The sequence below is a fragment of the Hipposideros armiger genome, unplaced genomic scaffold (genome assembly GCF_001890085.2).
Source record: "Hipposideros armiger isolate ML-2016 unplaced genomic scaffold, ASM189008v1 scaffold_60, whole genome shotgun sequence".
Lineage (NCBI taxonomy): Eukaryota > Metazoa > Chordata > Mammalia > Chiroptera > Hipposideridae > Hipposideros > Hipposideros armiger.
Window position 1 is genome coordinate 2,786,126 of NW_017731410.1, and position 16,858 is coordinate 2,802,983.

At 36.2% G+C, this 16,858-nt stretch overlaps 1 protein-coding gene across 1 annotated transcript in view; it reads left to right on the forward strand.

Moving 5' to 3' along the window:
* Positions 1 to 16,621, forward strand: part of NDUFS4 (NADH:ubiquinone oxidoreductase subunit S4) — a 104,846-nt gene extending 88,225 nt beyond the window's left edge. Inside the window, exon 3 of the mRNA XM_019641413.1 lies at positions 16,405 to 16,621. Coding sequence (XP_019496958.1) covers positions 16,405 to 16,545 — 141 coding nt within the window. The 3' untranslated portion in view covers positions 16,546 to 16,621. The remainder of the gene's footprint in view (positions 1 to 16,404) is intronic.
* Positions 16,622 to 16,858: the final 237 nt, after the last annotated feature.

The window sequence follows — 16,858 nt, forward strand, 5'->3', positions numbered from 1 at the left end:
CATTAAGTGATCGCCTTTCAAGAGTGTCTAGAAATAGAAGGTTAGGGTAAACTTCCATATACTTAAAAGATGATTTGTATACTCAAAAACTTCTGAAAATGAGCAGCCTACCTTTCATTGCCTTCTTAGTTTTCTCATTTCCCTTACCTTTACATGGTTAAAAAAATAAAGTCATGACCATCATTTTTCTTGAAATGAAAAATTGTACTGTAGAGAATCTGTATCATGAGGAACAAGATTTTCAGATTCAGCTGGTCTCTAGAAAACATTTTTCATGCATTCTTATTATATTTCAGGCTCAGGTAATGAGCATCATCACAAAACTAACATTCATAAACACTAAGTTGAGCTATTGGGTTATCGGAAAAGTCATGATGTATTTTTTCTCTGTTTTTCATTGCAAAAATGCGCATGACTTTTGTCGACAACCCAGTAGTTACTGTTCTGAGTAGTTTTCATTCTGATTTAATCCTCACTATAACTCTATGAAGCAGGAAGTTATTATCCCCATGTTTATAGGAAACTGAGGTTTTAGAGACAGTAAGTAATATAAACTGACAAGGTCACATACCTATAGGTGGGTAAGCAAGTTTTATTTGAATGCAGCCATATTTATTTATTGTCTATGACTGCTTTTCAGCTCCAATAGTAAAATGAAATAGTTGTAATAGAGACCATATGGCCCCCAAACTCTAAAATATTTTCTATTTGGTTATTTACAGAAAATATTTACTGACCCCCAGTCTAAACTCATATATATTTTCTCAATACGAGGACCCTTTTTTCTTTGACATTTTTATAAACCCAAAAATTCTCTTTATTCAAACATCTTAAAGGGCCACGATTATATACTCCTCAAATGATAATTCAAAGATCATCTCAGCATAAGCAGTAACATCACTAAACCACTAACCTAGCTCTTTCTTACTATGCTGCCCCCCTCCCCCCCTTCCTGCCCTTATCTTCAAATGTACTTGACTCCATCTGTAACCCTACCCATGTTCCCTTTCTCATCCGCATCCCTGCCTGGGAACTCCAACTTAGCCTTCAAAATACATTTTAAATGTTATCTCCTTCCTGATCCCTTTTCTTATTTCCCTTCCATACCCCCAACTGGATGTACCTTCTCTTCCTTTTAACTTCCATAGTAATTTGTTCTGTTCTTATAGTATGGTTTTGTACTTTATTTTTTTGATATTGAATTCAGCAAGACATTTTCTGACAACCTAGTAGAATACTTAGCAATGTACAGGATATACATTATATACATATTCTATGGTGAATACAAGAAATAAGAAAACCTTATCCAGCTTTGAAAGGTCCGCATTTTATACTAAAGAAATAGATCTATTTTTCAGGCACTCTTACCTAGTATGAATCAAGTGGAAACTTTTATGTGATATATAATGAAATAAAAGAGCTAAAAGACACCAAATAGTAAAATAAAAGAGCTAATAGAGACCTATACTCTATCACAAAATCCCCTGTTAATCACCTATTTTCAATTTCTTAACCAATTAAATAAGGTATTGTGCAGGTCCATCATTTTATATAAAGATGCCCTCATCTCTGAGACTAAAACCATTTCTCTCCTTGCTATTTATAATTTCTCCAATGTACCCCCTGCCAGTCTCTTTTGCTTAGGCCTATCTTTTCACTGTACCTCAGTTTCTCTGGAGGGCGAGTTCCGTGCAACTGGGGAATGGGAATGAAGAAAAGAGTAAATGCTTCTCTTCCCCCTGCTCCCCACCTTCCACAGCACCAACTCCCACCCTCCCCCAGCCACAGACAAAGTACAGAAAATACAAATACTCCTGTGTGTTTTGGCTCTAACCCCAGGTCCTCATCCTAAAGATCTTCCTTTGACCTCAATGTATTCTTGAGAAACTTGTCAAGGATACTCTTTGTACAAAGAAAGGTTATCTGGGGTTTCCTCTGAAATGTAGACGAATCTTCCTTTAGTTCTTTGTGTACTAAAAAGACCCACCTTTCCCACCCTGGTGGCTTTTGTCTTATGTTTCCTGATGAGGTAGAACATTGGGGAGGAGAAGGAAGCTGCATCTTTGGAAGATAGTTGTAGAAAATTTCAGTAGTTGAAGGCTAGGATCTACCACCATTTACATGCTAATGAAAACCAGAAATGACTTTTTCCCCGTTTGATCTGATTTGAAAGTTTGTGACTTCTCTGGTATGCCATTTCACCCCCTGTGTTTTTCTCATTGTTGTAAGCTATAAAAACTCTTTGAAATTCTCAAAGTAGAGGGTTTCTTTCAGGAATGGAAGGACAGGATAGCTGTGAAGCTGCCTTCTGTTCATAGTGGGTTTATTGGGAAGGAAGACCCACCTCTGAAGTAACAGAAGGTGGAAGGAGGGAAGGATGCACACGGGTCGAGGCCTTGACCCCGGGAAATAGAGATGATTGGAGCTGCAGGCAGGACTTTTTGGAAGTATCTCGGAAGTGGACCCCAGCAGCAAGGCCTGCACTTCCACCTAACTTAACCCTGCTACTGAGGGGCTCAACCTCATATCCATAGACCTCTTAAAAGACAACTTTTAGAACAAAGTTAAGAATCATGACTGTCATACAGATAGATGTGATACATGTGTTAAAGGATTTATTTCACTCACATGATATAAAGGAACTAGGTAGATATTATAACTAGTTCAAAGCAAAAGTCAAAACAGCACAAATTTATGTGGAAAAAATGCTGGAATGCAGAAAAAAGGAATGGAAATTGGGGTTGGGGAGGGAGTGAATCACTACTGGTAGGACACAGGACATAATTTGCATATGTATCAGTTATATATACAAATTTAAAAAGATATAAAATAGCTGACAGACATTGCCCTAAAATCTCATAACCTGGAAGGGAAGGACATGCTATAGATGATGTAGTTTTCCATTGAAGTAAAATTTGTTTTTGTGCTCCTCCATTTTTTGATGAAAAATACCTCAGAAGTTTTTCAAGATCACAAAATAAAATTGGGCTAATATGTGGCCTGATTATTTATGTAGGTGTAGCAAGTGTTAATTTGCCAGTGTAGGGAAACAGAATTTGTCACCCCAAAATATGTTTGGCAGAAAAATGATTTTTGGCTGGTTAATTTTAAGAAACACCAGATATGGGAGAAGCTCTGGAAACCAAAGTAGAAGTTATCTTTTGTAAAAGATATTTCCATTTGTAAGGGAAATCTCCATTTGTAAAGGTGTGTCCCTCACTGTACCTCAAAGAGGGGGATAACCTTTTTTCTAGAAACTTATCTGCATAACCGTAACCTTGTTTACTGTGCCTTTTCTGGGAACCTCCCATAACTGACTCCACCACCCCCAACATCATCTTTTGTCTTCAGCTAAAGATGGTATTTAAGGTGGTGGTTTCAACCATTTTCTGCTGTTAATCTGTCTCATGTCAATTTAATTCTTAGACCAGTCAGAAGAACTGAGGAGAAAGGGGACATTTTCTCCCCCCCTACACCACTAGAGGGGAGGAGAAATAAATTTCCCTCTGTCCTTCTAGGTTCTTGGCTTAGACCAACCTCCCTTCCCAACCCCGTAATAAAAATAACATGGTAAAACAAACAAGTGTAACATGTATACCTCCTGTATACATCGGAGACACCCAGGGAATTTGAGTAACTACCCCAAATGGCCTTAGCTACCACTTTAAAGGCTTTGTCTCCAGCTAATGACAAAAGATAGTGGGGTGGAAGAGTGAGTTATGGATGTTATCAGACACTGTAAACAGGGTCCAGATTTAGGTCCAAGCCTTCTCCTTTAACAAGAGTTTCTAGAGTTTTAGTCATCCTCTTTCCAGTCCAGAGTGGGACACACACTTACAAATGGAGATTTCCCTTACAAATGTCCCTCACAAAAGTGCAACTTCTGTTTTCAGAGATTTTCATGTTTAGTATTTTCCTGTGTCTTAAAAATAACTGAAGGGCATATTCCGCTCCCCTTTACTGCATAGGTTTTCTTTGCTGAAAATTTTCAGGAGGAATCTCAAATTGGACTTTTCAAAGCCTCTTGATACTGGGAAGTCAAGCCAATAACTTGCCACCAGATTTGTCCTGTGGTGCATATTAATTTCGGCAATTTCCTCCCTTCTCAAGTCCCCCAAGTATCCTGATGTCGCAGGAAAGAAGGTCCTTGGATTCACACAGGAAAGAATTCAAGCAGGAGCTAGGAAATAAAGCAAAAGTAGTTGATAGAATAAAGGTCTACTCCATAGGCAGAGCAGAGGTTGCCTTCAAGCAGCTGCTTTATTAAGCTCTTTATTATGGAAATAAGGGGGAGGAATGTTTCTATTAGTTCCCAGAAGGGGTGGCCTTTTCTGGGAATTGGGGATACACCCTTTTTTTGTCCTTAATGGCCCTCTCCAGAGGTGCCATGGCACTGCTGGGAGTGTCATTTAGCATGGAATATATTACAGTGACTATATAATGTGTCTGGAGGTTACTTGGAAGTGATTTTTGTTGCCATCTTGATTTTGGCTGGTTCTGGCTAGTCTCCTTGTCTCATCTTGATTTACTAGTTCTTTGTGTCTGGTGGTTCATAGCTTTCTTGGAGGCCCTGCCCTCCCTTCCCCCCATCTCACTGAGGTTCTCAAACTACCCTAAGGTTCCTTACATAGGGAACTTTGTAAGCCCAGGGCCAGGCCACTTTTCCTAGAAGGACTTCGTAAGCATTGGCTCCATAAAGCCAACTTTATTGGTTCCTTAAAAGTGTCTTGTCATATCTGATTAAATGAGCATTATTCTCAAATATGTCATTCCAATTAAAGCTTTGGTTGTATAACCATTTTTTTGAATTATGTTCTAATAAAAAGGTGGACATCTTTACTGATAATGTAGAAATAACTATTACCATGAAAACAAGAATATTTGGCAAGAGTTCCTGAATTCTGTAGGGGTCACACAAGGATAATAAGATATTTACAAATAATACAAATTTTAGTTTACAAAGCAAAGTCTACTAAATTGTAATAAACTATATATAAATGCCTCCAGAGGAAAGATAAAGGACTTCCTTATGTGTCCAGAAAATAGAACTTTAAAACAATATAAAAAATGTTTCAAACAGAAACTGCAGTCACCCATCATCAGTTCACCCAGTCCTAGATAATTATTTCTTGCTTCACTCGATCATATCTTTATAAGCTTCTCAACTCGAGTTCTGGAAATTCTGACTCAGCCTACTGGTACGTTCATATTGTTTAGGTGAAGCCATCAGAAGCCTGTACCGAAAATTACCTAAAGAAGCCCTTCTCTGTGAAGCTCTGAGACAGCCTGTCTTTGTTGAACACCAAGCTTTCCAGCCTATAGCTAACAATAAGAGCTTTCAGGAAAGCATCAGAGTCAAACAAACAAGCAAAATCTATCTGTAAATGTAGTTAACACTAATGATAAATTTCAAAAGTGAAATACGTGATGAGTTCAGAACAAGAATAATGCAGCTTAAAATCATTCCAAAAGTATTATATACAAAGTAATTGTAAATAATCATTAAGCCTATTTTCAAAGAAGACAGCGAATGTTCATCTAATTTATAAAAATGGATGAACATAATCTTGAAATATGATATCATAACCCTGAGACATAATATACCATGAATATATCGAACATATGGTATGAATATACCAAAAATACATCAAGAATACCAACTAAAGAGATTCAGTAAGTGTGGGGGAGGTCCTAAACATTTGTGTATTAATAAAACTCCATAACCTAACACGTCAGAATGGCTGTTATCAAAAAGTCAACAAATATCATGTTGGTGAGGATGTGGAGAAAAGGAAACCCTTGTGCACTGTTGGTGGGGATGGAAATTGGTGCACTAGTGTGGAAAACAGTATGGAGGTTCCTCAAAACGAAAAACAGAAAACTACTCTACTTCTGGGTGTTTTTCTGAAGAAAATGAAAACACTAATTCAAAAAGATATACACACCCCTATGTTCATTACAGCATTATTTACAATAGCCAAGATATAGAAACAAACTTGATGTCCATCGATAGGTGAATGGATAAAAAGGATGTGGTACATATATATAATGGAATATATTATGCCGCAATAAAAAAGAATGAAATCTTGCCATTTGCAGCAACATGGATGGTCCTAGAGTATTAAGCGAAGTCAAATAAGTCAGAGAAAGACAAATACCTATTTCACTTACATGTGGAATATAAAAACAAAGCAAAACAAGTGAACAAACAAAACAAAAACAGACCTGTAGAGACCAAAAGGATGGTTGCCAGAGGTAAGAGGGATGGGAGGATGGGTGAAAAAAGGTGAAGGGGAATATAGTCAATAATGTGATAAGTTTGTACAGTGACAGATTACTACTAGAATTAATGGGGTGATCATACTGTAAATTATAAAAATGTTGAATCACTGTATTGTATTCCTGAAACTAATATAAGAGTGTGTACTAACTATACTTAAATAACAAAATAAAAAATAAAACTCCATAGATAAGTGATATGCATCTCTAATTGACATACGTGTACTGGCCTAAAAGATACAAGATCTAAACTAAAGAAGTAAAGATGCAACCAAATTGACATTTTTAAAAAATAACTGAAACTGTAACTGATAACATATACTGTTGTCTAATATCAGGCAAAGCAGCACCATGGTTCTGATAAATAAAACATATCCTGGACAGTAAGTGCCTTGACAAATCTCTATACTTATCACACAGGATACAATTTCTGTGTTAATAACATTTTACCTCAGGATGGTTAAGCACCTTTTCGTACTTGACAACTCTTCCCAAGCAGCTCATCAGTAGTAACATGCCACATACACCTAATTATGTCTATCACCTTCCTTTTTAGAAGTTTGAAAAAATACATCTTTGATTTTCCAGAGGCCCTTTGAGGAATCTCAAAAACATAGTTTTATGTGCAAAGATATTCGGAATGTTTTATATTTAGGATGTGATTTGGGGGTAACAAAAATAAAAAGTTGTTGTAAATTTGAACACTTAGGTTAGGAGTAGGATCATGGGTGTCCAAGAAACAGTATTTGGTTGCTCATTTCAAAGTAACAATAAAACTTATAAATATAGAAGGTAATATAACTATAAAGAACCCGAGCTCTTACGTAAGTCATCACGGTCTTAATGTTAGCATACAGCAAATAAGGGTATTCTGATCAGCCACAGAACCTTTGCAATCTAGGCAGATTAGACAAAAAGAATAATTCTTCATATTGTAGGTAAAGCAATAAAACAAAAACGAATGAAACAAGCCCATCAAAACTGAGTCAACTTTGCGAAGATTTTAATACATTCATAGACATTCATAGTGTTTCAGACTTTTTTAGATGTACTGTAAGGTAAATCAAGTTTCCTTTTTGCAAATCTTATGTAACTTTCTATATCCATTCAGGTTTTATCCTTCACCAGTCTTTTTCTCATTCTGGAACAGTCATTTTACTTTAGGACCTTACTTTTTTCCCCCTAGTAAACAAAAGCACATCTCATTACCTTACCTACAAAGTTATACACCTTTGCCACTATTGCTACTATATATATATATATATACATATATATATATATATATATATGTATAATCTTTTAACCAAAGTTGCTCAGTTTCATAAAGAAAACAGATAATGAAAACTATTACACACAAGCATTTTAGTAGACTAGCAAAACGCAAATTCACATAACTTTTCATAACCATAGGCATTCTTTATAGTTCAGCTATTCCACGTTGCAAAAATGAATGTGTCCACTCACAAACCCAAAGTCACAGCCACTCTGTATCACATAAAAATAAGAAATCAAAGTATATAAACTTAAATTTCTGCTTAGTAGTCAGTGTTCAGTACACTTAGAAATAATCTAGGTATCTAATAAATCCATTGATATCACCTAGGGTTTTAAGTTACCCAAAGATCTTGGAAATTTATTTCATGGTGACATACTACAAAACATATTTACTATTGAAGTAAAATTGTCAGAATAATGAATCATTTTGGATAAACACAAATTTATATATTTCAGGACTGTAAACATTAAACAGAAGTAATGGTAGCTTATTTAATCAGTAAACTTGTATAAGTTTAGAAAGAAAATATCCATAAAAATCAATATTTGTGTTATATTTAAACTGATAAATTAGAGAAAACATAGCTATTTTTATTAAACCAAAATCACTAAATTTGTCTTGTTTGCCAAAGACTTACCTATGTTATCTGAACTTGAATTCTTTAATGTTTTTTTTTAGGTCCTATAAGAACATTTTTAAAATATAGAACATTACAAATATTACAAGTTCAATTTCCTTGTTTTCTGAGAACTTTAGGATTATTTCACTTATATAAGTGCTTATTTTTCTCTACCACACCTAATCAGAACAGAGCCCCTTCAAGAGATTTTATAATTAATTCATCAATACCATTTGGAGGCAAAAAAAAACATTACCTGCACACATGATAAGAGGTAAAAGCCTTCCTTAATTGACAGACCTGTAGACAGACATATAGTCACAAAGAGAGCTTTTAACTTCAATTCTAAAATTTTAGCCATGGGTTAATTAGTAAACAGAATTAGGAAGATCACTGGCCTATACTAAAGAGCTGTTCTTGTCTCAGTGAGTACAGATTCTTCATTTATTTGAGCTGCAATAGACAGAAAAGACAAACCAGATTTTCTGTCTTTTCTATCCAACAGACTAGATCTCTAAAACCATTAATCCATTTAAATCAAATCATCAAATGATCAGACTCTAAAACCAATTCCCAAGAGTACTAGAGAGCAAAATTAAAATTAGAAACACGGGGAGTCAGCAAAGTTCTGTGTTCACCTCTTGGAGCCAAGAAAAGGTGGACCTAGGCTTAAAAATAAGGTGCACTACTTCTGGTGAAGAATTTTGCCCAGTTTTGGGTGGTGATTGGCATTTTGGTGGGACTGCCAAAATTGTTAAAAGATAAAGTCATGACTGAGATAAAATCATGACTCTAATATAGATGTAAATAAGCATGAAACACGGGAGTGAGGCAGATGTTATATAACCAGTTCATAGGAAAAGTCAATACAGCTCAAATTTATATAAAGTAAAGGAATGTTATGATGAATTGCAAATAGAGACAAAACTGTTTTTTGGTGGAGCAAGGGAGTCACCAGACAGAATTTATGTATCAATTAGAGTTGATAGTTGTCACTCACAGCAGTTATGTTCTGTAGTCACCACAAACGCTAAATTAGCGGATCCTGAAATGCTGCTGCTAGGAAAATAGAGGATTCGATTCCTGTGAGCTTCTTGATCACAACATGTTGTCAACCAGCCAATACGCAACTTCATTTTTATGTGTTTTTCTGTTTAAAAACACCTTATTTAATGTATATTGTTGACTCATGAGCATTGAACTCACGGCAGACAGCACTGTAACTTCTGCCTGACCAAGTTTAGCTAACACACTGGCACATCCCAGCCCTCCTGCACTTAGAAACACTGAAGCACTACACTTGGAGACTGTTTTAAACAGCGAAATCACCAACAAAGAAGTACAAAAATGCAGAAAATGCAGCTGTAAGTAGAGCATGAAAAGGGCCCTTGTTTACAGGATGAGGTAAAACAAGAAGGCGGAGTGTCGCCTGGCTTGCCCTCGGTTGGGAACATTTGTGTTGGGTGACTCAAACTGATCAGTGCTCGCTGCATGCCGGAATGACCACGGAAGCATCGTGAATCTTGATTTGGGGTTACAAATACATTTGGGGTAAGTAGGTGAAAACTCAAATATGGAATGCACAAATAACAGGGATTATTTATACCTACAATTTACAGAGCTGCAAAATAACTCAAAAACAATGAATGGGACCAAGGCTAAGATCTGTGTGCTATAGACAATGCACAGTATTCCATATTTTCCCCACATAGCTCTTTCTTCCCAATTCCAGTTCCAGGTACTTACTACTCGCTGTCCTGTTGCTCGGGAAATGCCCGACTTGACTGCTAAGGCTTTGGTAGAGATGAATTCCTTAGATTCCCCATTGGAAGTCTGAAATATTTTTCCTTATAGAGATAGTGTCTGCCTGGTGGCTTAGTGGGGTTCCTAGTACATTATGGGTTAAATAGGATTTTGGAAATCCCTATGCACAGACCAATGACATCAAAATCTCAGAGTGATTTTTGGACATCTACTATTGTTGTATAGTTTCTTTCTCTAGAGTAATGTGTTTTAAATTTCTAATGACTGATTTTCAAATATAGTTTTGGAACACAAACAAATTTGTTTTGTGGCAAATTCTGAATACTGTGGTTCCAATTACTGCTTTGGAAATAATAATACTGTATAGCAACTATATTATTTGAAAAGATAAAATTGAAGGGGGCCGTAGACTATCACATCAAAGATGGGGTCTTTTTTTTAAAGTGTTGCAGGTATGAGGTGTCACTCATCTAATATTTCAGGTGCCTGACATTGTCACCTTACTTGCTTGTTTAAATCATTTCATGTAATTTTCATGGTAAGAATTGCTTTGCCAGTGTATCCAAAACACTGTTATTTCACCTTCATAATATTTTCTAAAAGAAGATCTAAGATACTTTTAAATTATTCTTAACCCCTCCGCCCAAATATTAGATACTTGGGAATTTCTAAGTAGAGGGACTTTTAAAGTGAAATTCCTCAAAAGCTGTTTTTCTCCCCTTTCCCCTTTAAGTTGTATTCTACATTGATGCTTCGTTTTCATCCAGGCATAATATGGGTACATAGCCTGCTGAGGAGTTGTGAAACCTTCCAAGTTCCAACATAACCTCGCTCTGGCCTCCGAAACCTTTGCTATTCTGATCCTGCGCCTCTGTTAACAGTGACTACCAGTTATATCAGTTGGTGCCAAATTATGTGGTAGTTCTTGCTTTGTACACAGATGGACAGTAGGAAAAATCATTAAACTAACTGTTCACTTCCGAACTAAAGTCAGGGCTTGAGATTAGGTTATTAGAGGAGCAAGACCTTTTGCAGGACTTGAACCAAGGTTACTAGAGGTAACATATTTCACAAGCAATAAGAGCACTGATGAATGTATCTCTGTATTTTTCATTACTGAACCAAATATAAAATAGTTCTGCAACTAAAAATGAATGGAATTAATTTTCTTTTTCTGTTTCATACATGGAATTCACCAGTTAATTGTTGTAGTCTGGTTTTGTTCAGAGGCTTTTTTTTTTTTTGGTGGCATTTGAAAAGATTATACCAAACATTCATATCATAGGAAGTAGAATATCCCAGCCACAGTCTGGAGATCAACAAAATAAATGGGCATATTTCTGGGGGGAAAAAATTGAGCATAGAATATTACAGATCACATTTTAAGTTTACTAAGGCATTTGCCAGAAGTACTTCTCTGATACTAGGACTTAAAGTTCAAAATATTTTTGTGAAAGCATTCCAGTGTGTGAAGCCGCGAAGGGAGTCAGCGTCTCATCATTTAGGTGCTTGGTTGGGTTTGTGGTTAATCCATGCCATATGGCTGTTCTCCTCAGTGGAAAGCGAGAGCAGCTTAGGAGCTTTACCCCATCCCGGGGCAGCTGCCTTGGACTCAGTTGCTTTGATCTTCTTCTGTTGCACAGCTGGGAAGAGCAAGGGCTGGTTTTCAGTGTCCTAACAGAACAACATATGGGACCATTGTCGTAGACTACACCTTGATTTTATAGAAGCATTCTTCAGAGAGTGCAAGTGTTTCACTTCTGTGATCTCATTCATTCAGAAAATGAAGTTTGAGTTATTTCCTTTAAAAGAAACCTTATTTTAGGGCTGAAAAGAAATTCTTATAGAAATGGAAACATTTCACAAATGAGATACCGTTCTTAAATTTCTGTATGTTATTTCTTGTAAGTCATATTATGTTCTAAGAACAAGTTTCAAATGGGAAGTAGAAAAGATAAGTACAATTCATGTAACTTATCCATCAAGTACAAATGTTTGGTGTCTTTTCTCAAGTGTTATTCTTACAATTATTTCATCTTTTTATCAAAAGCCACTGCTGGCTCTTCTGGAAGCCTTTACATTGCCACAATATTACAAAAATAATTTGGGGAAGATTGTGCTGTGAAGTATAGTAGGACACTGGAAAGGGATTCTTGGAAATGTGGTTAGATTCTTAACAGAGTTTCGAAAAAGAGCAAATTTTTATTGTAACATCAGTCCTATAGAGGAGAAAAGTTGTCTGAATGGTTGCAAAATCCAAAGGAAGGTAAATGTAGACTGTGACTTGAGCTTGTCTCTGTTGTCATTAGGCTTCCTCATACCTTTCTTTGCTTTCGCTGAATCAGAGAAGCGGAGTTGCTTGTGCAGCTTTGGGAACAAAGTTGTTTTCCACAAAAAAGTGTGAGGGAAAGGAACTTTCCCCCTACTCATCCTAACAACTGTGGGTGGCTGTGGCAGAGTAAGCATGGAGAGATGACTACTAGTAGCAAATGCAGGTTCCTTCCACGTGTGTTTCTGTTTGTCTTCACAGGGTGCCCTGCCTGTCCACATTCCAATCCCTATAATGATACTTCTATTTATTGTTGTTATCACCATCAACAGCAAGTATAATCTGGCTCACAGTTTCCAAGAGCCAGCTCACTCCTTACTTGCCAGGCGAAACCCCAAACCAATTGTTCTTTTATGTGTACAGAACCCCATTCTTCTCACATTGCCGTGACCCTGACAGCATTTTGAGACTCCATGAACTGATCAGATAATAGAGCTACGTCTGCATTCTGATTCAGTAAAAAAATAAGTGTTTCTCTGGTGGTTGAAAGACAGTTTAAGTAACTAATATAAATGAGAAGGTGATTATCAGGTATATGTTTATATACAATACCAGTTCCAAAATATTTCCCAGTACTGTCTCATTTCTTCAGTTCCCCTTACAATATCTTTATTGGGCTAGAGAATGTGTGTTGGGAGGCAGAGCGGAGAGGGAACACAGATAGGTTCTCTCGCTCATCCCTTGGTAAGAAATGATCATGGAGGTCTTGGGTAAGTTCCCAACAATCGTAACCAGACATAGAATCTACACTAAAAACCACTTCCTTTCTCCACAACGGGTGGGGAACAACATTTGGATGATGTAGACTTACTTTCCAGGGTTTCTTAAAACAGCCTTTTCAACACATTTACAAAAATAAAAGGAAAAGAAGTTATGAAATCACACAGCTTGAAAGGAAATGGGTGAAATAGGTAAAAATTGCAATTACAGGAAGTGCAGTTTTATTTATGAGATGGTTCAGTGCATGGCTTTAAAGTAACATGGGTTAAAAGCCTGGCTTTGCCACTGACTGGCCAGGTTGGCTTTAGGCTGCTTGTTTATCTTCTCTATCCTTTATTTTTCTTCATAATTAAATATAAAACTGGGGTATACATAATGCCTGCCTCATAAGCCAGGCAACCTATGAACCCAATTTTAAAACTCAATAAAAATATGTTTAAAGTACTGAGCACAGGACCGAGAATATAGGACATAGGATACCAGGCATTCCTGCCTCAAGGCCTTTGAACTTGCTGTTCTCTTTGCCTGCACACTCTTTTCCCCGACATTTGCATGAGTCACTCTATGATTTCCTGCAAGTCTTCACTAATGTGTGACCTTCTGAGGAAAGGATGGCTTTCCTGTCTGTCCTCTCTAACATGTTTTCTCCTCAACACTCATTAGCATAAAATACGTACTTTAATCATAGGTGTTACGATAGCATCTAATATTGTGTACTTATTTTCTCTTCCCCTACTGACTTTGTTTTAGTCACCACTTTACCTCTAGTGTCTAAACAGTACCAGACACAGAGTAGACAATCAATACTATTTATTAAATGAATAGCAAATGCTCATTGTTGTTGTTTACTTGCTTTATGAATTATTTTGTATAGTTATCAGTATCATTTGTTGATTAATGAAGGAAATATTTGAGAAGTTTATAATGTTAAAGTTATCATGCTCAGTTCATTAATTTGCCTACCCAGACCCCTTTCTATAGTTAATAACTAGGCCAAATTATACCGAACTAGACCCAGAGCATCACAAATTCAAAATTAATGGGTTCCAATGTGATGGAAATTTTATTTACACTGATACTTCACGTAGAAGATGTGTTGTTAGGAAGTTACAAATCAAATTTGAGGGAGAAATAATAGCTTAACATTTACCTAGTGCTTACTATAAATCACAAGAGATAGTATAGTTAAGGCACAGGCCCCAGAATCAGGCCAAGTTCACATCCTGACTCTGCCCCTTCCCAGTTGAGTGATGCTGTGCTATTGGGTTGTCGGAAAAGTCATGACATATTTTTTCTTATGTTTTTGTTTTTTGTTTTTTGTTTTAGCTGAGCCATCCTGCCACCTGTTGGCAGCTCAGCGGCAACTCGGTTCGGGCCAGGAATAGAACCACTGTTGCTCAGAGCTCGCACTCTTGAGTGAGCTCTTAACCAACTAAGCCACTCGACCAGCCCTTTTTCTTACGTTTTCCATTGCAAAAATGTGTCATGACTTTTCCGACAACCCAATAGTTACCTAACCACTCTGCACCTGTTTCCTCAGTTATATAAAGGAAATATTAATTCATATAAAGATCTTAGAAACAAGTACCTTCTCATAATACTCAAAAAATGATTTAAGTGCCAGGTGTTTTCTGAGCACTTTACATGAATCAGTTTGTTTAGTCCTCATGAAAACCTCTGAAGTAGGTAATATTCTTATGCCCTTTAGTAAATTTTTTGAAATGCAAATAACCACTTGTTAATGTACTTATAAGTTCAGGTCCTCTTAAAATAAAATATAGCTTTGTGATTTTGTTTGTTTGTTCTAATGGGTAGGAAAGTACTCAAAACATTTACTCTGAAACTCAGGTAATGTTAACTAGTAGTTTCTCTCCTATATTCTGATGTTTCACTTGTGTTTTTTAATCATTTGTTTTATTTGCTTTTTTGCTTCTCCATTTTCTTATAACAAATGAAGAAGAGCTCTAGAAGTGGAATTATTAATTATTTCCCCTTTTTGGATACTGAAATAGACAATATTAGCAATATACTTTGATGACTTGAGTTTCATAAGCTTCGGTTTTGTGGTAAAATTGAATTCTAAGAGGCTATTGAAACATAAGTTTTGTGGCAGCAAATATTATATTCACCAAGAAGCACTAGAACTCATGACAACTTGCAAGATAAAAAAGCTTACTTAGATTATATATTGGGGCAACCGGTTAGCTCAGTTGGTTAGAGCGCAGTGCTCAGAACACCAAGGTTGCCGGATTGATCTTCACATGGGCCACTGAGCTGCACCCTCCACAACTAGATTGAAAACAACTACTTGACTTGGAGCTGATGGGTCCTGGAAAAACACATTGTTCCCCAATTAAAAAAAAAAATTAAAAAAAAAGATTATGTAATATTCAGTTTGGACATTTTATACATGATTGCATGATTCAGCCACAAATCAGATGTTCCAAGATGAGCTATTTGAAGAAAGTCCTGAGAGAGCAGAATGATAAATTACAGGGATGGAAAATGGATCTTATAAAGAAAAGTGAAACTTATAGAGGTTGCTTGGACTAGGGAATAGAAGGGTAACTAAATTATATTCTCAAGGAGGAGGATGTTAATTTGGTTGTTCTTAAGAGAGCTTAAAGCAGAAGACATAGATATAAAGAAATCTAGTTATCAAAATTATAAAACACTGAAAGACTTTGGAGAGAAGATAGAAACTCTCAGATGGAACAGTTTAGACCCATGATTCTCAAACTTCGATGTATAAAAATTTCCTGGGATCAATAAAGTGCAGATTCCCAGGTCCCAACCAGAGATTCTAATTCAATGGTCCTTTGGTTAGGCCTAAGAATTTGCATTATCAAGTACTTCTATGGGATTCCAGTGTATATAGCCCTTGACACAAATGTGGAAAAACATTTTGAGTTTAATCAGTAGCATGTCAAAGTTCAGGGAGCTGAACCAAGTGGTCTCTCGTGGTCTTCTCCAACTCTGATTTATACAGATAAGTATGTACATGTTTTTCTGTATTGCTTTGAGTGAGCTCCAAGCTGTTGTATTTATCAATGCCCCTGATTGCACTGATTAAAGAAGTCACATATTAAACCACATAGAGGAATGGAAAATTTTATATGGCTTATAACCATCAGTAATTGAACAAAGAGTATCAAGCAAGGAAAAATCGAATTATGGGTTACATCTTTAATTTGAGAGATGGTAAATCATCTTCAGGCAATATTTTGAGCCCTCTTGTCACACAGGATTATAAGAGAACAAATTACTAAGTAAGTATTTATATTTCAGATGTGTTGACATGTACTCCTGATGATAAATGAACTTTAAATTTATGAACATTATCCTCTGCTAACCATGTTCTTCAGGTATACTCTTTAATTCTGTTCCTGGGGGTTTGTTTTTGTTTTTGTTTTCTAGGATGGAGCTATGACGTTGAAAAGAGGAAGGTTCCAAAACCCAAGTCCAAGTCTTATGGCGCTAACTTTTCTTGGAATAAAAGAACAAGAGTATCTACAAAATAGATTGGCACTGACTGTATCTCTGTGCTTGACTGAATAAAGTCAGCTGTGCAGTATTTATAGTCCATGTATAATACATGTCTTAATCTCCTAATAAATATGACCTTTAAACTACAGATACATTTTGTGGAGTCTATTATAAATGTTTTCTCATGTCTCAAATTGAACATGTTACAATTTCTTACATATAGAGGAGATAAGGTAATTATACCTTTAGGAAATTTCAGTACTTAAAATCTATTAAAAAGAAATGCCTGAAATCAGCTGCAACATTGAAGTTTTGCACTTGCTTTTTATAGCTATTCTCAAATTAATGGTATTTATAAACAACCAACTGCTATTATTAAAGTGCT